At 38.5% G+C, this 27911-nt stretch overlaps 2 protein-coding genes across 3 annotated transcripts in view; one reads left to right on the forward strand and one right to left on the reverse strand.

The window, feature by feature from the left end:
• The window catches only part of LOC132785943 (uncharacterized), a 99481-nt gene extending 84263 nt beyond the window's left edge, over window positions 1–15218 (reverse strand). For both annotated transcript variants that reach the window (XR_009632378.1, XR_009632377.1), the window contains exons 1-2: window positions 14963–15218; window positions 488–561 (exon numbers count right to left, since the gene is read on the reverse strand). The gene's annotated coding sequence lies outside the window, so the exon portion shown is untranslated. The remainder of the gene's footprint in view (window positions 1–487; window positions 562–14962) is intronic.
• LOC132785895 (rap1 GTPase-activating protein 1) overlaps window positions 1–27911 on the forward strand; it is a 102831-nt gene that overhangs the window by 52445 nt on the left and 22475 nt on the right. The window contains 1 exon segment of the mRNA XM_060792211.1: window positions 5836–6022. Within this exon segment, the coding sequence (XP_060648194.1) occupies window positions 5836–6022 (187 nt within the window).

Below are 27911 nucleotides of genomic sequence, written 5' to 3' on the forward strand. Positions count from 1 at the left end.
GAACTGAAAACTGAAAACTACACAGAGAAAAAGACTGAAAAGAGAACTTGATTCTCTATCAAAATCTGCAGAGCTGCTTCATCTGCTTCTGCTTCTGCTTCTCTTTCTCAGGCTGAGACAAGTGTTTTTCCCACGTAACCACACAGCGGATATCCAAAAAGCCAAGCGAGAAACCCAAACTCGAAAAACACCCAAACAGAAACCCCAAACTGAACCTTGCACAACAAAAAACCCAACTCAAGTCTCAGGCTCTACTTCATGGCTGAGAGTCGCTTGATTTTGTCATCGAATGTGTAGGGAATATTCAAAAGAAGAGTTTACGAAATGAAAATTATAATCTATAACAAATTACTGTCAAGTTAAATACTTTAGTCTCCTCAATTAACAAAGAGTTTTAGCAATTTTTATCTAGTTCTCAACTAATTCTTATGTGCCACATTTTAAAGATTTTCCAGTATTTAAGATAGATATTTAATGAAGAACTTACCTTTCTTTAGTTATTATTTTAATAGTTGTATATCAAATTTATTTCACATCTTATAATCCAACTTTCAGCAAAACCTGAAAGGAAAAAAAAAAAAGAATCGAATACTTTTATAAAACGAATAAACTGTAATAATAAATAAAATAAATATAAAACCAAATTTCAATACTTTTTATGAAACCAAAATTTAGTAATAGATTTTTCAAAGTATTTTCTTGATAATTATAAAAGTTAAACATTTTAGATACTTTCTTTGATAGATTTTTAAGTTAGTAATCGGGTTTTTCAAAGTATTTCCTCAACAATAATAATAATAATTCATATTTGGCACTTTGAAAAGTTTTTAAGATAAAAATAGATTTGTTTTAAGTATTCGCTTAATCATAATAATAATTCATTTTTGAAAGATTGAAAGTAATTCCTTGATAATAATATAATAATATAATTATTATTCATATTAGATACTTTCTTTGAAAGATATGTAAGATTATTAATCGGGTTTTCAATATATTTTCTTGACAATAATATAATAATAAAAATAATTAATATTTGGCACTTTCTTTGAAAGGGTTTTAAGATAATAATAATAATTCATTTTTTATTCGTTCTTTGAAAGATCGAAAGAATTTCCCTAATAATAATAATAATTCATTTTAGATACTTTCTTCGAGAGAGAGTATTTTCCCCTTCGACTTTTCCGAGTTCTATGAAATATATTCGTATTTTTTCGGCGCATTCTAAGTGAAACACTTGCCGCCTGTCTCCGTCCGTTTGCCGTTTTGTTTGTTGCTTGGTTGGGGCTGTGATTAAGTGCAGCGAAGCAGGTCATATATCTTCTTTCACTCCTTTTCCCGACTGTCAACACGCCCCTCTTAGCTGTTGTTGTTGTAATTGTTTTTCTTTCATTAGTAAACATTTTCCACTCTGAACTCGGCGGCAAAACTTTAAAACACGCGCAATGCGCCGCGCATGCCAAATGAGTTAAGGCAGAGGGGGGAGGAAGGAAAAGGGGATAGGGGAGAGAGGAGAGGGAAGGGGGTTGAGGTTGGGTGGGTGACATAAATTTGCATTTAATGAACAGTTTTTGGTGTGGAAAAGAGAAATAAGCGAGCTGAGAACTGAGCTAAGGAAATATTAACGCTTTGTTTAGCTCGTAATAGCTTTTAATGAAGTGGGCGGGGTAGGGAGGGGCGGAGAAGTGGAACAATGCCTTGTGGCATGCCACAGACGCAGGCGCAACGGTAACTGCTGCAAGAACATTTGCAACCGGAAACGTAATGTTTTTTTGTGGGTGGCAACAGCCAGAGAAAATGCAATTGATGCCCGCTGCTGAATGTTCCCTTTCCACGCCTGCTGACTTTTCAGCTGTCCACGTTCCCTTTCCCTTCCCCCCTTGTAAGGATGCCATCGGTTGTCATGTATTCATCCTGTTGTTGTCACACACACACACACATATTTTTCTGATTTTTATTGCTTGTTAGGGACATTCATTCATTTTTATGCTCAGCTTCTAAACTCCGCTTCGATTCTGATTCTGATTCCGATTCTGATTTTATTTCTATTTCAATTTTCATTTCTATGCGGACTTTGTCGCCCTGCCTGAAGCTGAAGCTGAATCTGAAGTTGAAGCGCATTTTTCCCTGTCAATTCATGTGAAAAATTGTCATAAAAATGCAATAAAATGTTTTGCTCGTAATTTGATCAGCCAAAAACTACGTCGAGTTCCTTTGCTGATGCTGTTTGCAAAAATCCATAAATTCATTCGATTTTCCAACTAACAAATATTTGTTATTATATGTTAGCTCGAAATATTGTATGAAACGAAGTTATTAAAGATATTTAAATCTATTTCCAATGCATTTACAAGTGTTAAAATTCCCCATTGAAATTTGCATTTCATTCGACATTTGATATCTTTTGGTAGATTAAATTATGTTTTGTGTTTAGCTAAAGGAAGTCATTCCAATCCCTGTTTTATGTTTTATGAGCAATTTAGTGAGAGAGAAACGAAAACATGTTATGAACAAATATTTGTGTTTTATGCAGATTGAAACACGAAACGCTGCAGTTGATTGAATTGTTTTCAATTCAAAACAAGTTGTATTGAATGTTTGTTTATGAGCAAGGTTGAGAGGTTTTTCTATGCTTTAGTTGCATATTAATATGCAGACAACAATGAAATATAAAACGATTTTATTGATTTAGAAACTTGTCAAATGGAGTTGTGGCTTAGTTAAATTATTTCAATTGAATTTTAAACAGTTTTGAGTTAGAGTTTTAAATCTGAATCTGAATTTTACAGTGCTGAAGTAGTTCAGTTAAATTTTTCGCATTAATCTTCAAAGACTTAAATCAATATTCTGAATTTAGTATTTAAAATTTTGAATAATTTTTGTTTAGTCAAAAGTTTAGAATATTTCATATCAATAATTGAGTTATTTCAATTGAATTGTAAACTGTTTTTGTATAGAGTTTATAAACTGAATTTGAATTATACAACATTCAAGTTTATAAGTTGACTTTTTAGCTCAGATGTTTAATGAAATATTGAAAGATATAAATGATAGTTATTGTAAAGTATTTCAGTTAAATTTTTGATATCAGATAGAGTTTTAAAACTGAATTTCAATTTTTCAGTGAATTCTTTGATCTTTCAAGATTTAAATCGGAATTTACATTTGAAATTTCATTTGTTTCTTTGAACAGATTTTGTTTAGTCAAAAGATTACAATATTTCATATCTATGTGACTTGAATATCGATCTAAAAGTATGACTGACAGCTGCGATTTGTATTCCTTTCATTAGTATTCTAACTTCCGATTCCTACTCTTCCTCCCCCTCCATGTTGCAACTACTTTGTAGTTCTCGTATTACGAGACAACGGGTTGCAGCAATCCACTTTCTCTGCCACTTTGTGGCACGCACTTCAAACTATCAACACTCGCTGCTCTGCTTCTTCTACTTTTGACTTTGTTGTTGTTTGAAGCGATCATGAGCTGAGTTGTGATGAGGCAACTGAGTGGCGTTGCACGGTGCACGTTGCATGTTGTTGTCTTGTTTTTGATATCCTTCTCGCATAACTGTCATCATTTTATGATTTTTATGTATGCCAAGCATCCTTGTCCCTCTTCTGCTTCTTCTTCCTCTTCGGCAGGCATCTTCATGCTTCAGTTCTCTCTGGAGGTGTTAATTTATGGCCGCCGAAGGAGGAGCAGAGCAGAAGAAGAAGCAGGAGCAGAAGCAGCTCCATGTGCATCTAGAATAACAACAACAACTACTGACAATATTCGTGCTGTTTTTATTGTCTTTGGGAGAATGTGGAGCAGCAGCAGCAGCAGCTGCACACACCTAACAACAACAACAACCACAACAACAACAACAATGTCAACAACAACTGGAACAACTACGACATCCTCTTCGAGTATGTGATGTGCTCCTTTGGGCCAGCTGAGGTCGCTTTGAGGTCTCCTCTGAAGTTCCCTCTTTCCCCCTCCTCACTCCCTCTCTCCTCATCTCTTTGCTGATTTGCTCTGTGTGTTCTTTTTGAGGCGCTTGTTGCTTTTTGTGTGTCAACAAAAGTGGCAACGGCTGCAACAAAACTTCAGCCATCAAAAAAAAACAGAAAAAGGAAACATCTGAGAGCAGACTTCAACACACACACAACTCGCATTCAAATGAGCGCAAAAAACATTGCACAAGTGACAATAAACATGGAGAGCAAAAAAACACAAAAAAACAAATGCTGCAAAAATTACTGAAATATTCAAGAGGCACTCATAATTCTTGTTCTCTTTGTTGCTGTTGTTGTTGTGTTCTCTGATGCGTGAGAGCAACTTAAAAAGTTGAGAAATGCTTCACTCTTGAACTCCGTGCATTTCTCCCTCAGCTCAGTTCAGTTCTCGACATTTCCTGACAGCTCAAGGAAAAGCTAAGAGCAAAAAGCGAAACACTAAAAAGCAAAAGGCAACTATCCGAATCCTTTTCTCAAGTGCACTTCTCCTTTTGGCAATTGTTGTGGCAACTTATAGGAAAGTTCTCTTCACTTCTCTACGAGATCATCAATGGGAACTATTTTGCACACTTTTCATATTCAATTCTTTACAATTTCTAAGCCTCAACTTTGTTCATTGTGATCGTTATTCATTTTAGTAACAATGTATAACAATGAGTAAACTGATTTTGCTTAAAGAAGCAGACTTAGTAAACATATTTTCTGATTTATTTTTGAATAGAAGATGGAGATGGAAAACATTTAAGTTTTAAGATACATATTTCTTTAAAATAGTTTCTTTTGCTTGAATTTTAGGCATAACATATTCCTCTCCTAATATTTTACACATATGTATGTTAGGATACTTTAGGCAAAATTATCCGAATAAAAAGTAATAAGAACTAAAATATACATACACTGAATGAAAAATTGTGCTAAAATCAAGAATAAAATCTTGAATCAAGATTGTTTGTAAGTCAAAATTGAACCAAAAAGGTTTATTCTTAAATCAAGATCGAAAATCTAAAAAAAAATCTAGAAATCCCAAAAATTTTTCGAATTTAAACAACTGTTTTAGTTCTTATTACTTTTATATTCATTTAACTCCTAATTTGAAGTTCTTGACTCTAAATAACTCTTCTCCATTTCACATAATGTTATATCATTTATTTAACTCTTTTGTTTCGGACTCTTTTCCTTATAAATACTCCACTATATTTCACTTCTCTAGTTCTCTACCTTTTCCTTTGTTTACCTTATAAAGTACAACATTTTTCAGCATTTTCCTCCCTTTTACTTTGCTTTTGTTTTCTCAACTCCTGTCGCTTTCTTTAGTTAAACGCTGTGCTTAGCTTTTCTGTCGATGTCAAGCTTCTATTCACAGCTCGCTGTCAACCCTTGCTCCCCCCTCTCCACTGCCCTTTCTTTACCTCTCACTCTGTGTGTGATCTTGACTACTCCGCAGCTGTGGCCCAAGTTAACAACGTTCTAGTGGCACTCTCTGCTTCTTCGCTTTCCCCTTCTCCTCTTCCTCAAGGGTCTGGCTTTACCCTTAGGTAGAAACCACTTGAGTTTGCGCAGTCAATTGAATGCAAGTTGGGATTGTGGAATCGTAGTTCTTGTTGTAGTTGGCGCTGAAGCATGAAGAGATTGCATGACCAAAACGCCAAGTCCAAGAGCTGTGACATTGCCAAGTGCTTTGACTTGACTTCACTTGACTTGACTTCTTTTTCGTTTGCCTGCTCAGCTTGGCTGCGCACACACAACTCTGAAGTTTGCAGTTTGCAGTTTGTGATTAGTTTTTTGCGTGCACTATTATTAAACAGTTTCCTGTCTTCTTTTTCTTTCTCTCTTCCATAGACGCCAGCATGCCTTCATGGCGGGCAACAACCAGAAGCAACAATCGGCACAAACAGTTGGTGGCAGCGTCACCCACAGTCCGGAACGATTGCGAGGCGCCACACAGGATCTCTTCGAGCTGCTGGAGAGAGTGCAATGCTCGCGTCTCGATGATCAACGCTGTGTGCTCCCAGCCTACTTCTCACAGGTGAGTTGCAGTTCGTCTCTTTATCCACTGACCTGACACAATGTGCCACAAGTTGTGGCACGACACACGCCACACAACACAGAAGAACATCCCTTATGCTGCGGCTGACCCATAAAATCGCAACTTGCAGCCAAGAGTCGTTAACATTTTTACTGTCCCCCCTCTGTCATAAAAATGGGCAACTAGGACAACAAAGCGATAACAACAACAACAACAACGAGAAGAACTGCGACAACAATGCTCATGTGGAATGCAGGCGGCAAATTGCCACAAGTCTGTTATTCGCACCCCCCACAGACGACCCTTGCCCCCTCTCTTTCTATCTCTCTCTGTATCTTTATCTCTTCTACAACTTCAGCGCACCTTTAAAAACATCTGTATAATTTGACATAATCTGCGCTTTGTTGTGGTCTCTAACAAAAATACGCATTATTGTCATACAGCTGCATGTGTGTGTGTGTGTGAGTGTGCTTGTGTGTGCGGGTGTCATGCTATTGCTGAATTGCCAGGGATTACGCGAGTTGTCTTTGTTGTCTCCTCTGGGAGTTTTACATTTTAGTTTTTTTATGGCCAATTTCAGCTGCTTGGCAGCTGATGGGTGTGGCTGGGCCAGCAAACAGCCAAGCGGAACAGCCTTTGCTTGCCCCACTATTTTTGATTAATAAATTTCAATTTCAATTCCAGCTCACAAATTAGTTGCGCTTTTTCAGTTGCAATTTGACAGCGCGTCGACACTGAGCAGGCGCTTTTAATACCGCCCGCGGGCAATAGAGCGCCCCAAGCATTGAACAAAAGCAGTGCACGGCCCAAGCAGTGCTGAAAGTAGTTGAGCAGTACACTGCTTTAGACCACTGCTTGTAGATGACATACATAGTAAGCTCAGCTACCACTAGATGGCGCTACTCACTTGATGTGTGTAGTTAGCAGAACTGACAATAGTTAGCGCCACGCAGTTAGTTGCTTAGGCCGCAAAGTAGAGGGCGTCGTGATATGACGCGCAGCGACAACTACCGCTAGCTGGCGCTACTCATTTGAAAAGTGTAGTAAGCTCAAATAGCAATAGTTAGCGCCACACAGTTAGTTGCTTTAGCTGTTACTAGAGGGCGATGCGACATGCAGTAGCCACAACTAACGCCAGCTGGCGCTAATACTAAATTTATGTAAAGTTTGCTGATAAATTAAACGTAATTGTTTGTTTTATAAGTGTAAGAATTAGTTTTCTAAGATTTTGGCGTTATTGTAAGAAATTTTATTATTTTCTGTGCGACTTATGTAAACCCATTAACACATAATCCACTTGATAATTGCATTTGTTGAGGCAGCCGCCACTCGATTCAGCATTGAAACCACTTCAACACCAACCGTCCTTCTCTTTCACACTCTCTCCCCCTCTCGCTTGCTTTGTATTGCGCTGCAGCCACTTGGCAACCTCTTTTCAAATTTTAATTTAGTTTTCTCAAGAAATTTCGATGCAAACTTTGCCATCAAAGGCGCTTGCAACGCTGCCCGGGTCTTGCCTCCTTGTGTTTGCACTTTCGTGCTCCTTGCCCCTTGCTGCTGTTGTTGTTGCTGTTGCTGCCACTTGCAACAATATGCGGGCCTGGGCAAGCAAGCAACTCCTCGCTTAACCCGAATGACGCTGCTGCCTTTTAAAACTTTTATGCGGGCTAAAAAAGAAGAAGGCGATGCCAAGCGACGCAAACTAGGTTGCAGTTGCAACGTTGCAACGTGAAAAGAGGCATGCGACGTTTAGCTGCTCCTTTTTGCAAAATTAAACAAAAATTATGTGTTTGCCCAAGTCGCTAAATTGAATTTCAGTAGTTCAGTGATTGTCAAACTGTACCCAGTTCTTTATAAATCTCTGTTGCATGCCACAGCGCGTGGCAGGCGCTTTGCCGCATTGCTGCACGCGCCAATGGCCATTGCATACTTTCGGGCTAATCAAGTGTGTGTTGGCATCTGCCGCGTATCCTTGCTGCCTCCTTCTGAATCTCTCTCTGCCACTCCCCCTTTCTCCACAAGTTCCCTTCTTCCCGCACAGCTGCTGCTGTTTAGTTGGGACGCCTAATTAAGCCGCCGTCCATTTAAATGTGGCCCACACACACTCGCAGATACATTTGTATCTTTTGCTTTTTTCTGTATCTTGGGGATTCGCTTGCAGCCGGAAATAGGCCGCCACTGAGGTTTTTCATTGTCTGCCGCAAAGCTGCTAAAATTTATGCCGCACTTTGCAGTGCTTCCCTCCTTCCCCCTCCCCATCCCCCTGCCTCTTTCCTTCTTCTCCTACTTAAATACAAATTCAAGTTGAGCATTTCATTTTGGCTTTTTTCTGCGCGCGTTTTTCTTGCATATTTTTCACGCTGCTGCTGCCACATTATCGCCCAGTCCAAGTGCCACATTAGAAGCTGCCACATGCAACACACACACACACACACACACACATGTGTTTGTTTGTGTGTATTTCAATGGGCTGCATGCAATTTGTCTGCTGTGAAGCAGAGAAAGAGAGTGAGAAGAGGGGGCAGGTGAGGCAGCTGCGCAAACGGGGGGCATGCAACGAACGTTGAAGTTGTTAATTGCCATGGTCGTCAGCCGCAACGACGTCTCTGTCTTTGTGTCTGTGTCTCTTGGATCATCAACACACCAGCGAGCAAAGCAACTCCCACAGTCGACGCGAATTGAGAAGTTCTCTATGCTCTGTTCTTACACTGAGCGAAAAAGATTGTGTTCTTTATTCATGGCGAACAAATTCACAAACTGAATTTCAAGGCCTTGGCGTGCTTTAATCTTTATTCCTACAACGGAAAGTTGTATTCAACTAAAAATAACTCGACTCATAACTTCGAAAGCAGTTCCTTAGAATAAATTGCAGATAAAATGTCTTTAATCTTCAATCCAAAATTGCAAAGCTTTTGTGGTTTCATTTGGTATTTAAAATAGCGATTAAATAAAGAAACAATGTGAATAAAAATAAGCTTTTCTTGACTCAATTTAGAACAGGAAATAACTGATAATATTGCAAGAAGAAACTCTTAAAGTGTTAAGTTATGTTTCAATTCAAATTTAATCTCATTAAATTTACTTAGTTTGAACTGAAGCAAATGAAAATGAAACAAAATTTTATTAATATTAAATATACAGCTATTTAATATGCTTAATTTACTAATTAGGTTGTATAAATATAGTGCTTGGATTCATTTTCATTTGCTTTATTTCATTCTAAATAAATGTTGCTTCCAAACCAAAAATAGAAAGAAATAAGTTTAGTAAATAAAGTTCTGAGGGTAAATACCAGCATGAAATTCAATAAAATGTACTTTTATGAATAATTGTAAATTCCAACAAATGAAAATCAATAAAATATGCTTTACATAATAAATATGAATCATTTTAAATTTCTAACAAAATTTCAAAGATTTCTGAACTGAACTCATTATAAATTTCTTGTTGCGGTTTCGAATGATGATTAAATTGTTGTTGAATCAAAACAGTTTTTTCTTAGAAACAATATTCCTAACTACCTTTTTCTATCAGTGCAGTTTTTGCATCAGAATGAACTGCACACACACACTCACACCTGTGTGTGGAGTGTGTGATTTTTATCTATAGCGCTGCCTACACGGAATCCAAGTCCCCTCGGCCACAGATGGCAGTCAGAGATAAAGCAACTCCCAAGGCTTCTTCTATGATCTACCTGGCATAGTTCTCTCTCTCTCTCTCTCTCTCACTCTTTGCACGTGTTGCACTTGTAAAATTTATAATTATTTTCCGGTTGTTGCATGTCTTCTAGTCTCATCTCATCTCGTCTCGTTTCGTCTCTTTTGTTGCCAAGTTTGGGAAATCTTTTGCCGTTATTAGCCGAACTTTTGCTTTACTTGCGGCTTTTTTAATTTCCCCTCGCTACCCCTCTCTGTTTTGTTGGCACCTGCATAGAAACAATGCAACTTTAAACTATTTTCTTTGCTTTGTCCATTCGCTTTTTGCTTTTTGCCTGTTGATTTCAGTCGCTGGCACTTTTTTTTGTGGCTTTGACGCAGACGTCGACGCTGACGTTGGCCCCAAGGCGCTTCAGGGCCACATTGCGGCTCCTCTTTCCCCGCTCCCCCTTCTCCGTTGTCCCTCTCCTGGCTTTACCTGACTCCCTCCGCTCAACTGAGGTTTGGCTCTGTTGTTTGCCAAGTTGCTGCTTCGCTGGCTTCGTTGTTGATTGCCGTCTGTCTGACAGCAGCAACAACAACAACAACGACAACAACAATTTCTTCTTCTAACTCTTTAGTTTACAACTAATTTTAAAGCTGGGTTGCTTTGTTTTTTGGGGCTGTGTTTCAATGCGGGCGTGATGAAGCTTGTTACTCAGCTTAGGGCCACGCCTCCCACGCCCCCATTTCGTTATTTATTTATAAACAAAAAGCGCACCAAGAACTAGAAACGTGTGCAACGCGTTGTTTTTGTGTGAACAATTTAATTTCATTGCTTTTGTTCTTTCGATTGTTGCATTTCTTTAGTTGAAATTTTCAAATTCGACTCGTTTTATAGCTTAAATGCCAAGGTCAAGTGGGTCTAGCGCATAAATCTGCCACATCTCTATACTCGGTATAAATAGTTTTATTTATGTGGAACCCAAAAATATATTTCCCACTCTTTTATCACACTTTTGCGGGCGTATTCCGTTGCTGAATCATTAATACGTTGCCACTTATCGTACCATCTTCGAGCAGCGTACAAAAGTGCGTAGTTTCTTTGTAAAAAGTTGTAAAACAATTTAATAAACGAAACTCTGAAATTCCCTTGATAAATTTCAATTTGAAATTTACGTTTTTCGCGCGCTGCCTACGCTTGTCTCGCTCTAGCGCACGCAACTCCATATCTTAACAGCCATAACAGTGTGCTGTTACATGCTGGCGCTCTCCGGCTGTTAAACAACAGTCGCTGTAATTGGCTGTTATGCTCGCATGAACTGTTGGACAGTAACAGAGCAGCAACTCTCTCTCGGAGAGCGCTAACATGCGTGTGCCGCTGTTAACGTCGCACGCTGTTAGCACAGCTCTGTTAACGGAGCCAGCATACGAAGCAGACGTGCGCTCCGGTTCGGTTGTGTTTTGTTTATTGTCGGACTGCAGCAGCAGCAGAGAAGCAGAAGTAGAAGCAGACTTCGTCAGAGCATCGTCGACGTCGTCGTCGTCGTAGTCGGTTCGTTGTTCGTTACAAATTCAAAACAGCAACAGAAAAACGCACGCGAGTTATTTATAAATTCCAAATCAAAACCAAATGCACAGATGCAGTTGCACTCCATGCAACAAATTACAAATTTAAAAATATAATTTTGTGCGTGTGTTTTTTGTGTCTCACTCTCTCGCTCACTCGCATTGCAACTCTTTTGGAGGTGCATTCGCCTGACAAAAATAAAACATCATTTCGTCTGTGAATTGTATGTGAGATTGTGTGTGTGTGTCGTGTAAGTACGTATGTGTGAGTGTTTGAGTTAAGTGAAAATATTTGCTTAGAAATTTGCGCAGTGCGAGTGTTATTTGCATAAAAAGCTCAGCTTTGACGCTTGGAAAGTCGCGTCAGCGGCCCGTTACAGTTTGACAGCCATTGGCTAACTCACACAAAATAACCAAAAAAAAAATTGAAAAGGCAGCAGCAAAAAAGCAACACAAATAACTCGTCAAACGAGTCGAACGACGTGCAAAGAAAACGCAAAAAAATACAAAATATACAGCCAGGCAACAACAACAGCAACAACAACAAAAGTCATAATAATTTTGAAGAGAAGAAAAACGACTTTACCAAATTATAACAATTAGCTCAACGGCTGCGGCTACAGTTTGAATTGCATGCCGCCCACAACAATAACAAGAGCAACTGGCAGCTGTCTCCCTCTTCCTTCTATCGATCAATGCAGTCAGCCTAGACAGCAACCACAACAACAGCAAGAAGCAGCAGAGAAACAGAGAAACTGCTTGCAAACGCAAGACGAAGAATAAGAAGAAGCAGAACAACAAGCGAAGGTGGCATTTTACAGCGAAGGCGCTGAACGGCGTTGGGTGCGTCAGGCGGTCATGGGGGTGTTAAGGTGGCGCGATCTGCCCGGATCGCGAATGTCGTCGTCGGGCTCGAGCTCAGCAGCAGCAGCAGCAGCCGCCGCAGCGGCAGCACAACAACACAACAGCAGCAGCAACAACAATAACAACAACAGTCAACAGTATCACCATAATAACCACAACAACATCAACAACAATAACAACAACAACAATCACAGAGAGGTGAGTTCTGCTTCTTCTAGGTGTACAAATGTGTGTGGGTTGTGTTTGGCGATACATTTTCATTAATTAAATGCAATTTGGGCGTTGTAATTGGCGTCTGTCTTGCTGTTGTTCTCTCTTTCTCCCCTGGCTTAGTCACAAACGTGTTACAGTTCTCGAGCCACTGACGTGGGCGATGACCAAAAACCGAAACACAGAGAATGTGAGTCGCAGTTTGGGAGCCACTGGTGATTTCCAAACTGTATTACTAAGCCATTTAATGCAAGGTTTGCGTTATCAATGAACCGCGCGTCGCTTTTTTAATACCAATTTTTATAGTAATTTACATAAAAATGCTGCTGTTGCGGTTGTGGAGTGGAGTTGCCTCATTTAAATAAAAGCAACAACCATTTCAAACGCTTGACTGATAACACACAAGTATTTGTAATTTAAAGTGCTCGCTCTCTCTTTCGCTCTCTCTCTCGCTGTACTCTTTTTAGCTACCTACTTAAGTGTGACCTTTCACACACACGCATACGCATACACAAAAGAATTTTCAGGCAATTTGTAAGGCAGCAACAAAAGTGATTGGAAACCAACACACAACAAAAAAATGCCGAAGAAAATAAAGAGATAGAAATACAGAATATAAATGCGGCACACAGAGGCATTGACATAAATCGCATAAATCACTTTGCGGCAGACTCTCCACATAGGTTCCACACACACACACACACACACACACACTCATACTCATACCATCCACACTCAGCGAAAGCGCTGCAATCATCATTTCGCTTTGGCTCTTCTGATCATTATGAAGATTACACATTCATCATCATTATGCGCCCATTATGATTCTTTTACCTACGCACTTTTACTACTGCTTCCACTTCCTCCTCCCCCCTCTTTCCCTCTCCTTCCTCAATCTATGCGGCCAACTTTCGCCTGGGCAATTTTCAACTTACGACTTTTGGCTAGAATTATTACAAGTATTCTTTCTTTTTGCTCTCTGCGCTTGGATCGCACGCTCCAATTCCGCTTTAATTGGCATTTCCAATTCCAATTTCAATTCTTTTGTGGCCTCAATGGTAAACGCTTATCGACACCTTCTTAAGCGTTCTCTCTCGAATCAATTTACTCAGCAGGTGGGGAGACATTGACTTTAGATATGTGTATATTTACTTATACATCAGCTTTTCATGTAGAATTTTCCTTTCGTTTCGCCCACACATTCCTCAGTCGCTTTTTCGGCTGTCAGGCAGTCCATGTATCTGTCAGATACTTTATGTGTGTGCCGCCTACTCGACTCTAGACTCTACTCCATCCACACTCAGCTGAGTTTGCGGTCGCGACAACACATGGCTGGGAAATGGAAATCGAAATGGAAATTTATGACGTTGCCCACTTTGATGTCAAGGTTTGCAACTAATGCCACTTGAGGACACTCGACTTCCTGCTGCGACTCGCTGAGTGTATCTTTAGGTTAGGAAAAAAGAGCGAGCGAGCGAGTTGTACTGTAATATTGCATCTGGGCAACACATCGCAAGAAGTTGAAAAACCCGCGCCAAGGTCTTTGGAAACGCTTTCGCTTTTTGTCGTCGTCGTCGTTGTAGTTTTTGGCTTGGCTGCCCTTAAATGGTCAGGAAGCTATGTAACTAACGACGTGTGGCATATAAAGTGAGCTGCAACGAGGCAGCTCTATACACTAGACTGTGGGCTGCCTCCTCTACATATGGATTGCAGTCGAAGTCGCCATCGCCATTGCCATCGCCAGTTGCCAGTTGCCGCCCCAGGCGCGTGTCTTGCATAATGGCTGGCGATTAATGCGCCTCGAAATTCCCTCCCTTCTTCCCTCTTTCAACTCTGAGAACAGTCGAGAGCCAAACGAGGCAACAATGCTGTGTCTGCCTCTGTCTCTGTCTCTGGTTAGTTAGTTAGTGATTCATGGACAGAGGCAATGCCTGACTCTGACTCCTCCAGAGAGTCGTCGCCTCCATCGTCACTTCCTTGCCGAAGCGACCGGATATGCATTTTGCAGTCGACTGTTTGCAGTCCGCATTTTGTATGCCTGCCGCTTTGTGAACATAAAAATGAATGTTGGGGAGTATTCAATACACTCACACTCACACACTCACATTCAAAGTAATGACAATGATAATGCTGATGATTATTATGCATTGCCTCAGACTGATTAAAAGCAAAGCGAAGGGCAACACGACGAGACCTGAATGCGCTACAAAAATACACAATTCGAGTATCTTAGGTAGAGGTAGATCACAGATAAGCTCAACTGATCGATAGCTAAAGATAACTTCAGGTAGCAAAGATAAGCGAGAGAGGGAAAAACAATTTCAAGAATCATCTGTCAACAAATAGAGAGATAAGAGGGAAAGTTATCGAATAGAATTGGAGAAATTGATGAGCAATGAATGAAGTTGCAATTGCATAACCCAAAAATAACTCAAGATCATTTATTACGAGTACATTACTCTCTCGCATGTCAATAGAAAACTCTAAAGAAATGTTGAAAGTAAACTTTGAGTAAATACAATAATTGAACAATTCGTTCATTCATTTAGATTTCATCAGCTTTTGTGCATACGTTTGTTTGTTTTGTGCAATTTGTCAAACCGATTTCATCAAAATATTTCAAATCATGTGCACTATGAATATGCTTGTAAATGAGACTTACCCGAGTCTTGTGTTGTCTTCTTCTGTTGTCACACGTGTGTGTTGTTTTTTGTTGTTTGTCGCATCCATTTTGAAGGCCTCGCAAAGTCCACAGACAATGGCAGCCACTGTGGATGTGGATGAATACTTTTGAGTGCGAGTACTCGTTGGATACATTCAGAAATGTGATGACAATGCGGCATGAAAATCAACCCGATGCTGCCAACAACAACAATTTGCAGACTAGAGGCTTGTCATTTGTTGTTGTTGCTGCTGTTGTTGTTGTTGTGTTGTGTAATGACAGTGACAACAGTTGCCTCTCGGCCTGCATTGTTGCCGCCTGCAAAGCAAAAGAAATGAAATTGCGTATACTCGTATGAAAAAAAAACGAAAACGTCAAGACAATGACAACAATTCTTTCTACATTTTGGCTGGCTTCAGGTGGCAGCCAAAGGAAGGGAAGATGAGGAGGAGGAGTGTCTATAAACAAGCGGTATTAATTAAACAAGCAAGCAACCGTTGCAAGTTGTCAATTTACACACTAGCAGTAGCTACCTTAACGTGGCTCAGAGTGAGGCAACAAATGCAATCACTTATCAGTGGAGCAACTTGGAGAGATAAGCGCAGAGCTGATACGAAAGAAGAATCATATTCACATACTATATACTGTACACAATATCATATCATATCTGTGCTGAAAGGTTCGCCTTGGATTCGTCTTGGATTGTGTTTTGTGTGTTCTTGCTGTATTTGCACAGTCAAATTGCACAGCGCACGAGATAATAAACGCGCTTTGTGATACCCTGTAAAGGTGACTGGCAAAGGGGTATATAAATGGTAAACATGGTTAAATTCTCATACTATATCGTATGAACTCAAGCAATTGTTTCGCTTGTTAAATTTACTGATTTGTCAAAAAAGAAGAAGAAAGAAGAAGAAAATTAACCAACAATTGGAATAAAAAATGTATAAATGATTTAATTTTTAAAATGTTTCTATTCAAAAACTATCTAAACAGTTAATTGAGTTGAATAATAATGTTAAAATATACCACAAAACTACTAAAAATGTACTAAAGTTTATATTTGGTATATGAATATACTACTTCAATCAAAATATACCACATAGTTTAAAATATACCATTTTGTCGGTATTTCTTAAAGACCTTTTAGAATTTTTACCTGATCGCAACCAAATTTTCACTTATCGTTACAACTTTAGTTATTATTCTATAAGAATAAATGAGTAATTGCTGAAGTCGTATCACGATTAAATTCCTATAATATCGTATGACTTCAAACAGTTGTTTCTCTTGTTATATTTACAAATCTATTCTATGAATCATTAGAAAAAAGAGTTGATAACTTTCCACCCCACTCTATTAATCACCTTAAGAAAGGGTATTTTTGTATTCTAACTACCTTGGGTCATTAATTTCCCATTTCTTTGTCCAAAACAAATTTCTCTTTCATATTTAAACAATATTTTTGTGTGTTTGTGTGAGGCCAAAGCGATAAGCACTCGGGTTTTTATTTATACAGTGCGACCTCTATTTTATCGCTTTATTAGTTTTGTGTTTTTTGTTAATGTTTCGCGTTTTTTATTCTTAATTAAACATTTTACTGCTGGCGAGTGGCAGCTGTGTGCCTATTTATAAGACAACATTTTCACATTTTCACGCTGGAAAAGTGTTTTTTTCTGGCTGTAGATTGACAAATTGTGAGCTGCCAAAATTGCGACAGTTTCTCTCGCCGTCCGTCGACTGTCAACAGTTGACAAATATGTGTAAAGTGTTTTAGTTCTGATGGCGAAATAGTTCAGGTTGTGTTCTCGATTCTTGGAACACGCTATCGTAACTATCGCAACTATCGTATTTCTATTTGTTTATATGTAGATCAGAAAGAGAGAGACGCACGTTGAAATAATTATGAAATGTTTACAGAAATATCTCGACACACAAATACACATGCAAATCGACTCTGAGTTACAGTTACACAAAGTTTCACTCGCCTAAAGAATTTGTCACTGAACGAGTCGAGTTTGTGTTTATTTCTGTATCTCTGTATCTGTATCTCTGTATCTGAGTATCTGTATCTGTATCTGAAGCTGTTTAGCTGCCTCTTTTGTCAGCGTACGTCGAAAAGTAAAAGTTGTTTCACTTTTCAACAATAAACAAACAAAAACAGCTAAATATTCTCTTGATGATTTTGACGTTTTATTATTGAAATTTTCACTTTATTATTCATAATGAGAGAAACAAAAACAAACTTGACAAATTCGCTACACTTTCGCTTCAAATATTCCAAACTCAACAGATTATATATATGTAAATATATATGCATATAATGTGTGCTTCCCGTATAATTTATTTTAGTTTGGCCGCAATTTGGCTGCCGATTGCAAACCGCACATGAAAATAGCCAAAGCTAAATTTTCTGTAAATTATTTTTTACAATTACTTTGTGGCTGTCATTGTTGTTGTTGTTGTTGGCCTTTACACAGAACTTGGCGCCTTGGCTGCCTTTTTTGGTTTTTCTTTTTTTTTTTTGCTGGCAACGCATTGAAGTTGCCAAATGTTATTGACCCAAATTGAACAGTGAAACAAAAAAAAAGACAACAAAAATAAATTTATATTCGCATTCGAATTAGAATCAAGAAAAACTAAAAAACGCAACAACAACAACTTCTGAGAATCGTGTTGTAGCTGAAAATTGTCGCTTAGCAATTTATAATCGCCACAAAAAAAAACGTTCACACACACGATCCTATGGAACAACATTCACATTATTCACATCATTCACAAAACGAGCCAATTGATCACGCTGTCGTGTTCTGGCCATTTGTTTTTTTCTACGCACAAACTGTCTTTTCCTTAGTCCGAGACAACTTATTTAATACAGAACTTTAGCAGTTCAATGACATTTGTTTTATGCTGCGATCATCTTTAAAACACTTTTTTATGTACACAAACTTATTGAGTCGTAAAATTCGAAACAAGCTGTTATCTCTAGCTTCGTTTTTTTGGTTTTTAATTAGAATCATATTTCAACCCATTAATCATTGCTTTGTTTTTATAGCTCTATTCAGTTTATGAAACTCTGTTCTTATAGTTTTATGGTATATTGTGCTCTTTATGGTATATTTTGAATGTAATACTATATTTGTAGTATAAAGTTTATGTTAATTTTAATTATATTAAAAAATGAACAAGTTGACAATCAAATAGTTTCTTTTCTAATCAAATTGCTTTACTTATTAAGCTCATTTAACAAGTTAGCATTAATTTGAATTATATCTATTATAAATAAATGAACATTCCTTAAACTCTTTACTTATTTGAATTGGTTTCTTTTTCGAATCAATTTGCTTTGTTTATTAATCTCACTTGACGATCGTCTGCATTAATTTCTTCAAGTTTATCATTTAATTAGTTGCTTATTTCTTCTCTTTTCATTTATTATTTATTTACATATTTCGCTTATCTTTCTCAATTAAAGTTGGCAAATTGTATCGTTATCTGTGTGCGTGTTGCCTTTAGCACTTTTTTTCTTCTTTTTTTCTGTTTGGTATCTGTATCTATTAAATGTTGCTGTAGAGCGGCCTAAATTGGCAGCAGCTGTATCAATAGTAGCTGAAATTCCGCCAAGTTGCCCAAACTGAAAACCTTGTCGACTGTCTGTTTGTTTGTTTGTTTGTTGACAAACTAATTTGCCTCGACTTTTTACTTATAGCAGATATTTTTCGCGCTTAATTAGCAGCTCTCGAGTCTTGGATTTGAGTATCAATTAACATAATTGGCTGTCGGCTTTAAGTTTTTCGCTGTTTCTATGTTTGGTTTATTTAGTTTTTTTTCTCTATTCGATTTGCTCAATATAATTTGAGCTGTGATTCGATACTTTGGCGTGCGGTAAATGGCTGTGTGGCAGGTTGCAAGTGCCAAGTTGCACAGTTTGCAGCAAGCTGCAGGTTTTTTCGTCGCCATCGTCGTTGTCGTGTGGAATGCGGGGCTCTCGCGATTTGGGTCAGAGAAGAGTTTGCACAGCACGTCAGCAGCCAACAGGCAGCAGCCAACTGGCAGCCAAGTATTAGCCAACTCAACGAGTCTCGTCGAGTCTCAACTCGGTCTTTGAACTGTCCAGTTCTCTAGCAGAAATGTGTGTGAGTTTGTAATCTGAGCCATGTGTATCATAATTTGCACACTCACACACACACACTTTTAGTGGGCCAAGCTAGCCACATTGCGCATACGCCACGTAGCCGTCGTCGCTGCTGCTGCTTATCGCAAATGGAGAATCATTTTGCCGCTGTTTTTCTTTTGTTGCCACAGCTTCTCAGTCTCAGCTTTAGTTGTCTTTGCTTTGCTTTGCTTGTTGGTTTGTTTGTTTGTTTGTTTCCAATGCGTCGCTGACCCAGAAAAAAGCACAGAAAACACAGAAAACTTTCATGCCACTTTTGCTGCAGCAGCTGCAACCGCAATGCTGGCAACCGCGTTGCGCGTTGCAGCAGCAGCTGCAAGTGTCTTGCGGCAGCTCACTCGAAGCCCTAAAGCATGGGGGCGTCTGTCTTTGCCTCTTCTCTCAACATATGGCAATGGCATTTGACTTATAATTAATACTTGGCGCGTTGATTTATGTGCCACATTTTGTGGCATCCACACATTCGCATCTGCAGCAGCAGCAGCAGGCTTCAACCTGTTTCAATGATTAGGCAATTCCTGCTCGAGTCGAGTGATTAAATCGTTGCCATAACTTAGCATTTGCTTTTCGCCCGTTTTTTTTCAGTCAGTTTTATTTTTGCATCGCTTATTGTTTACTTACTTACTATATTTATTTATTATTCATCGTCTGTTGATGAAAAACTTGTGCTATTAACAAAAATTTACATGCCCGCAGCTACAGCCACAACAACTACCATCATCATGTGTTGTTGTTTTTTTCATATTTTAAACGAGTTTTATTTACAAACATTTGACTTGGGCCGCGCTTCAAGTGTTTGCAGTTCTCGTGTTTAATGAACAAGTTATTTTATTGTTGTAGTTGTAGTTGTAAAACACAACAGCACAAAAAAGTTGATGCTTATGTAATCAAAAACAAACAGCAACAAAAAAGCAAATTACGCGTGACTCTACAACTGTGCTTAGCTAATGTGCAGTGCATCTCAAACTGCAAGCACGAGAAGCGTTAGAGAACAAATTATGGAAAATACTAAATACAAAAATACAAATATTCATAAGAAAAAAACACTGAAATATACTAAATAGCAAACACACTAAATACTGAAAATAGGGTGGTTTATAAACATACTAAATTATTTAAAATACTAAATTCGAAAAATGCTGAATAATAAAAATACTAGATACTAAAAATACTAACTACAACAAAATAAATTGCCATATTCATTTTAATAAATAGAAAACTAAAAAATATACTAAATACCAAATAAAACAAAAATAAATTGCACTAATCACTTTAATAAATACTAAAAATACTAAATAAAAATTAAATTTTTATAAATTTAAACGAAAAATACTAAATACTAAAAATACTAAATAAATACAAAATTGAAATATACTAGATACTAAAAATACTAAGCAAAAATAAATTGCACAAATCATTTTAATAAATAAAAACCTGTAGAATTATAATGCTATTAATAAACAAGTTCTATAATATAAAATTAATTGCTAGAATGCGAAGGAAAACTTTATAAATATTAAATAAAAACGAATCTAGAAATCAATGACTAAAATTGCTATTTTATTTGTCCTAGAATTTAGCAAGTAGGTGACAATTGTGCACTAAAAGCTTTTACTTGCAGTTGAGAGTTAGTTTCAACTGGTTTCGCTGCCTTTTCTCTCGTTGATGGGTTGAAAATTCTTGAGCTGACTTTCAATGAGTTTTCACTTGATGTAGTGGGGGAAAATCATTGTGGCACTTATTGACTGCACTTCACATTTCAATTAGTTTAATTTGCCTTTTGCCAATTTGTGCTGCAATCGAACAATTTGCTTTCTATGACATTTTCTCAATTTCGCTGGCATTTCTCGCTCGCATTCTGCCCGCCAGGCGAAACAATTTACAATTTTGCACTCGATCTCTCCCCCTCTCTTTCTTTCTCTCTCTCTCTCGCTCTCTCCCTCTCTGTGTTGCTCGTTGATTGCCAATAGGCAATTTCACTTGGCAAATCGAAGAAAAAACTTTCATTTTAATTAGCAAAAAGCAAAAGCAAAATCAAAATCAATTTTCAATCATGCGAGATTTGAAATTAAATAACAAATACAATGTAATTCCAACTCCTCCCTCCCCTCCACCGCCTCTTTCAACTAACGTTGCTGGCCAATGGCATGGAAAAACGAGCTAAACTAACCGCAGATTCAATTTTATGCCAGCCAAAAGGTCAATTAGCCAAGCAACGGCAGCCGAAGCAACAGCAAAAACAACAACAGCTTGAAAATGTACAAAAAATAATCAAAATCAAATCACTTTTTTGACTGACAGCTGCGCCAGCAAGGGGGCAGGAGGGAGGGGGTGGGGCAAACTCAAACCAGTTTACAGTTTTCGTATTTGCAATTCGAAAGGCATACACAATATTTTCTATCATTGTTGCTGTTGCTGTCTGTAGTTGCTCAACAATAACAACAACAACATCAGCAACAGCAGCAACCACATCGACTTTACAAAGCGCCTTTTGTTGTGATGTCTGTTTATGTGTGCAAGGTGTGTCCCAGCTGCCGCTTTTTGGCCAAGTTAGCTGCTGCTGCTGCCCACCCACCACAGCCCCTTCAAAGCACGTCAATGACACAGTGCCGTTCAAACTGTCAGGCGTAAAAAGTAGGGGAGGGGGGAACTATCTGTTTTGCGTTTTATATCGCAGCTAACTATTTCTATTTCGAGTTCAATCAGCGTCGTTCAAATCATCAGTTCAAATGTCAATGGCAACGGAATTGTCATGAGAGCACAAACAACAACAGCAAAAACAAGCAAGAAAGCTACAGATGCTTGACTGTGAGATACCCGTTAACTATATATCAAATGAATACATAAAAAAAAAAAATACTGAAAGTATACCGAACGGCATTTTTGGTATGTTAATATTGTACCATATTGAAAATATACCATTAATAATACCAATTACTAAATATACCACAAAACTACTAGAAAATATACTGAATGATATAGTTGGTATATTAATATAGTAATACGATGTCAGCCAAAATACATACTGAATAATACCAATTACTAAATATACCACAAAAATACTAGAAAATATACTGAATGATATAGTTGGTATATTAATATACCTAGTAATACGATGTCAGCCAAAAAGTATTTCTAAAATAACTTCTACAATTTTTATCTGATCACAACGAAATTTTAAGAAATACTAGAAATTGCGTTTATAATACCCTTCTACCCTCTAGGTACCGGGTACAATAATGCCAGCAATTTTTCGCAAAGAGTGACTGTCACTTGATTGTTTTTAATTGCTGCAAATTGACTTTGCGTTTGCTTTGCTTTTGCTTTCTCAGTTTTGTGTTTTGTGTTTGCTTTTCCAGTGGCAATCAATCGCCATCGCAATCGCAATCGCAGCGAAGTCAATTTGACGAATCCTGGAATCACATCCTTGAGTCGATTGCTTCCTGATGTCTGGCGCCAGCTCTAATCGCCGCTTAAGTTGCTTCCACGAATTGCGCTGAAAACTACCTGAGGGTCTCTCTCTCCCTCCCTCTCTCTCAGTCTTTCTCTCGCTGTTATTTCTCTAAGTAATTCCCTGAGCATGTGTTGTTGTCACGTCCCAAGCGGTCTACGCCTTCGCCTGAGGCACAAGACTCACTTTTTTCCATTCTTTCTCGGTCTGTGTCGTTAGATATTGCTTTTTAAGTACAACTCTTATTTTATTTTTCGACCCAACCTGACCACGCCCCTTTGCGCCTTCCCATTGTCATTACGCATTACACAATGTCGCACGCTTTACATTGTTTTTGCTTTTGTTTCTGTTTTTCTTCTCCTGTTTTTTTTCAGTTAATTTTCTGTTACGACTCGACACTCGAGGCCATAAAAAAGTGGTCGAGTGAAATGTTTATGCCGACATTTAGACATCTAGAAAATGTGAAATGTGTCGTTTGTCCCTCTCTATCTCTCTCTGTCTCTTTCTCTGTTATGGATAGTGTGTATTATAATTTAGTTTGAATTTACGATCCCTTTTTCATTCGTTGTAGTTTCATTGTTCGTCTTTTTTTTTGGGTTTGTTGATGATCACGTTCCGTGCGTCGTGGCGCCTGTTTTGCAACCTAATGAGACGCAGTTGGGCAGCCACTGCACAGTTTGAGAGCCAGTCAACTACAACTAATACTTGTTGTAGGACTTTGATGTAGTTTTCCGCCGATTATCGGCATTGTTTATCTATATTTATTTGGTGCCCTGAGGCACCGCATTATCAATGTCGCGTCTACTATATAAACAAATAATGTGTCGGTCGGACGGAGAGTGTTAAAGAGATAAGGCGAGGGGAAATTGGTTTGCTTTATTTGCATATGATAAAACGTTGTTTATTGATTTTCCATTGTGGACACACCTCCGAATGAGGTCGCCCACATGCGAATGTTGACAAAAGCCATGCTGGCAGTGATGATGATTATCATCACGATGATGATTAACTACAAATGACACTTCATTTAGTTAATTGCCTGTGGCTTCTGCTTCAGTTTTTCTTTTTTTGGGCCAATTTTTAAGGCCATTTGCGGCCTAGAATTGTGTGCCAAAAACTTTAACTCAATTCGAGTTGGCTGGCAGACGTCTAACGTCTAACATCTGAGGTCAAATGGCTTGTAAACATAGCAACACATAAAACAAATGGCGCAGTCGTAAACTGTAGAATTTGTTTTGGCCTAATGCGCTTCCGCCCGAAAACGGCGACAGATACGATGTAAGTAGAGAGAAATAGAGAGAGACGGTGATAATAGTTCCGTCCTGTTTCCCCGTTGCGTAATGCCAGCCAAATCGATGGCCAATTCCATAAATGGCAAAACCATCGCTGACCATCGCTTCCAGGTGAAAGACTCGCTGCGAGTCTCTGTCAATTGGCATTTATTATAAAACACATTCAAATGTCAGTTTAGCTGACCAAATATCCAACTGCTAATCCCAATTCCAGCTCCCAACTCTGTCTCCAGCTGCAGCTCAGTTTATCCATCGTTCATTGTATTGGCAGCTGCCTTTTGGGTCTTTTTTTTTCTTGTGTGTCGTTCATTCTTCTCCAACAAGTTGGCATGATGTCATAAGCCACACACGTACAAACACACACACACACACACACACTGTGAACACATTCTGCGGCCAAAGACAAAGGCAAAAATGTTTTTGAGAATGAATCGGAGGAGAATATGGCTGCCAAGTTGTTTTCGTGTCTTTTTCACTCGTATTTCAATATGCTTGTTTTTTGGACTGGTCTATGGGGTAGTTTCTTCCAGCAAACACTCTGTGTTTGTGCCACAGAGAAAGAGTGAATTGTTGGCTTGAAATTAGCAAGAAAATAACAAACATTCTTCTGTGATGAAAACACTTTAACACAATGCTTAAATTGCTGCAGTGAAAACAGTTCTTGCAGCAATTGTTTGCGGTGAAAAGAAGTGAGCGAAACTATAGAAACTACTTTGAAATCTGTAACAATTCAATTCAATTTAAAGAATTAAAGAATTGTTAATTAAAATGAATAAAAAAAACTATATATAAAATGCTAATTAAAGCTTGTTTTCATTAAGCTATCTCTCTTAGTCTAAAACTTGAATTAAAGTGAGCGAAACTATTGAGCTTACTTTTGAATAACTTTTGAAATCTACGACTTTGAATAGAACTGAGTTGTTGAATAGAACTGAGTTGTTGAAATTTAAACACACTTTTTTTCACAACTATTAAACCTCTTCCTAATGCTTATTTAAAACAAGTATTCTTTCAGTACTGTTTACTTATTTAAAATTCATTTGAATTCAAATAATATACTAACAATTCCTTCTCTCTTACTGTTAGAGTTAGCTTACAACTCATTTCAATTCAAATATAAAATTAACAATTCCTTCTCTATAACTGTTAGAGCATTTAGCAGTCTTCTAGCTGATCTTTTACTCTACAAATACTGTTCCAACTCGGACATGACTAATTTTGGCCATATAGTTTTAGTTGTTGTTGTCGTCGTTTCTCGTTTTGCTGTCGCTTGTCGCCTGTCACAGAAGTCTTTTTGGCCATGGGCGTTGTGTTTTACATATGGTTATTGTAATTCTCAGCTGGCGCCATCAGCAGCAAAGCAACAGGATGCCAGTTGGCCAGTTGGTCTTCAGTTGGTCTCTTGGGCAGCTGCTGCCCACAGACTACAGACTGTGGAGACTCAACCCTTTTGGACTATGATTTAATGTAGTTGTAGTCAAAGAGCTTATGACATGACACAGGCCACAAAGTAATGAGAATTGACTGACTGACTGACTGAGTGACTGACTTGGTGAATGAATGAATGAAAGACTGCAAGAATGAATGGCCAAAACGAGCAAAAGGTGCGCCCACAGCACAGCTCACAGCGCAGAGACTGGAAAAATGTTGTTGCATGACTCTGCGGCGTTTTGGCCAAAGTTCAGCGCAAAAAAACAGCAAAAAAATGGCAACACCTTTTTGTAAGCTATACACAGAGGGGGCGGGGCAGGCAGCCAAAGCTAAAGCCAGCGCTAAAGCCAGAGCCAGAGTTTCAGCTCTTGGTGGGTTTGACTCATGGAAGTCACGTAGCAGCTCAGCTCTCGCATTTGGTTCGCGCGGCATTTGGCGCATTTTGCTTGGCACGCCATGTTTATTAATATTTAAATGCAACGAGGCATTCGACCCAGACTCAATACCACACACTGCCTCCCCTCTCTGCACACTCCGCAGCACACCCATTTACACATTAACCATTCGCCAGCCAGTCGAGAGAGGCAGCTTATCCAGCAACCCAGTCGAACAATTTCAGGCTTCAGCGAATTCAAACTGAGCTGCCAAATGGAAGCTCTAGCGAGCTCTGCATCAAATACTCTCTAATAGTTTACCCAACTATCGCGGGTAGCTCAGCTCTACAGCTAATCGAGCTGAGATAACTCGAGAAATATCTGAGACCAAGTCAAACAATTTGTTGTGCACATAGCTTAAGCTGTCGGCAAACTATTCTGAAAATTTGAACAAGATTGAAAGTGAGGATACGCTTGAAATGAGGCAGTTTGAAGAGCTAATTTGAGGATAATATTACAGGAAGTAAATATTCAATCTATAATTAAAAAATATACAAAATATTCCAAGCAATAATATACCAAACATACCATATACTAATATACCAATTATACTAAGTATACCAAATAATAATAATACCAATCTTTTAAACTACAAAACTATGCCTAAGCAATCAGTTTGCTAATCAAATCTTAGTATTTCATCCAAGTCAAATGTCTCTTCTTTAACTCAGAATACTACAGGGTATTTCTCAGTCTATCCTTCGTTTAAGTACCGCACTTCTACTTGCTTTAGAGCTGGCTGCAGTTTTGCTTTGATTGCAATTCAGACATTTTGCGTAATCCTTTCGACGCTGCACTTGTCTTGGGAGGCAGCAGGCAGAGCTGGGGCATGCCACATGTTACAATTCTAATGATGCATGTGGCACAAACACGCAGTCAGCAGTTCGTTTGGGTCAGTCCTGGACTGGAACTTGGCTCGTTAGTTCGACTTCCGCGACAGGTTCCGTTTCGTTTTGTTTTGGGGGGCATCTAATGAATCTTTGTGTCCAGCTCGTTATCTATCATATATTATCTGCTGTCTGCGTATGTGTGTGTGTTTGTTAGCTACACACCACGCACATCCTGTTTATGCCATCCTTGGCCACCCGCTGTGCTGGCTTATTATTGTTTTACCCTCGCTCCCTTTCGAGTGCCACCTGCCGCCAGCTGAAGAACTGAAGAGCTGAAGAGGATTGGCATCTTGGAATCGAGTTGCCTCTCAGAGACAATTGTTTCGCTTGCAACTGCTGCAGCAACATCAGCTGTTGTTGTCAAGTGCACAGCACATTGTCCTTTCCCCTCTTTTTCTCTGTCTCGTCCTTGTTCTTTTCTTTCCCTTGTTCACATTTTCCCCCTGTTTACACTCGTTTATTTCGCTTCTTTCCGCTTGTTGTTTTTATACCCGCTACACATAGAGTAGAAGGGTATTATAACTTAGGGTAGAAGGGTATGGAATTGGGTTGAAAATCTACTAAAATTTGGACTCTTGAATGTATTACTATTTCAATATAAAAAATATAGCTATTGGTATAATTTTAGTATTTTTGCGGTATATCAATTTAGTAAGTTGCTTTGGCAGACAATCTAGTATTTTAATATATAATACCATATATACCATTTGGTATATTTTCAGTATTTTTGTGGTATATTAATTTGGTATATTTTCTTGGACTGACAATCTAGTATATGTTACACTCTTGTACTATATAAACATACCAATATATTATACCAACATACAATTTGGTATATTTTTAGTATTTTTGCGGTATATTAATTCGGTATATTTTAAAATACCGCACTTTTCTTCTGGTATCTCACAGTCGAGTGTAGTCTTGTTTGTTTTTTAATGCTCGCTTCGCGCGCGTGTTTCTTTCCCTTTCTCTTTCAGTTACCTCCTTTACATAGTTACATCCTTTTGCGCTAGTTATCCACCGAGTTTCCTTCATTTGCATTACAAATCAGTTAAGAGCAACGCGAAAATCTGCGCAAAAGTCGACCTACTTTTCCCTGCTTTTACATCCTTGCCTCCTTCACACACACACACACAAAGACACATGTGTAAGGCAACCGCATTAGCCTGACAGTTTTAAGGGATTGCCACAGTGGCTGGCAGCAGTTTTCGCATTGAAAATTCATGCACATAAATCCCGAGCAACCCTCGGCGCAGTTTTTCCACGTTGTGCAATAA

This window comes from Drosophila nasuta, chromosome 2L, assembly GCF_023558535.2.
Source record: "Drosophila nasuta strain 15112-1781.00 chromosome 2L, ASM2355853v1, whole genome shotgun sequence".
Classification (NCBI taxonomy): domain Eukaryota; kingdom Metazoa; phylum Arthropoda; class Insecta; order Diptera; family Drosophilidae; genus Drosophila; species Drosophila nasuta.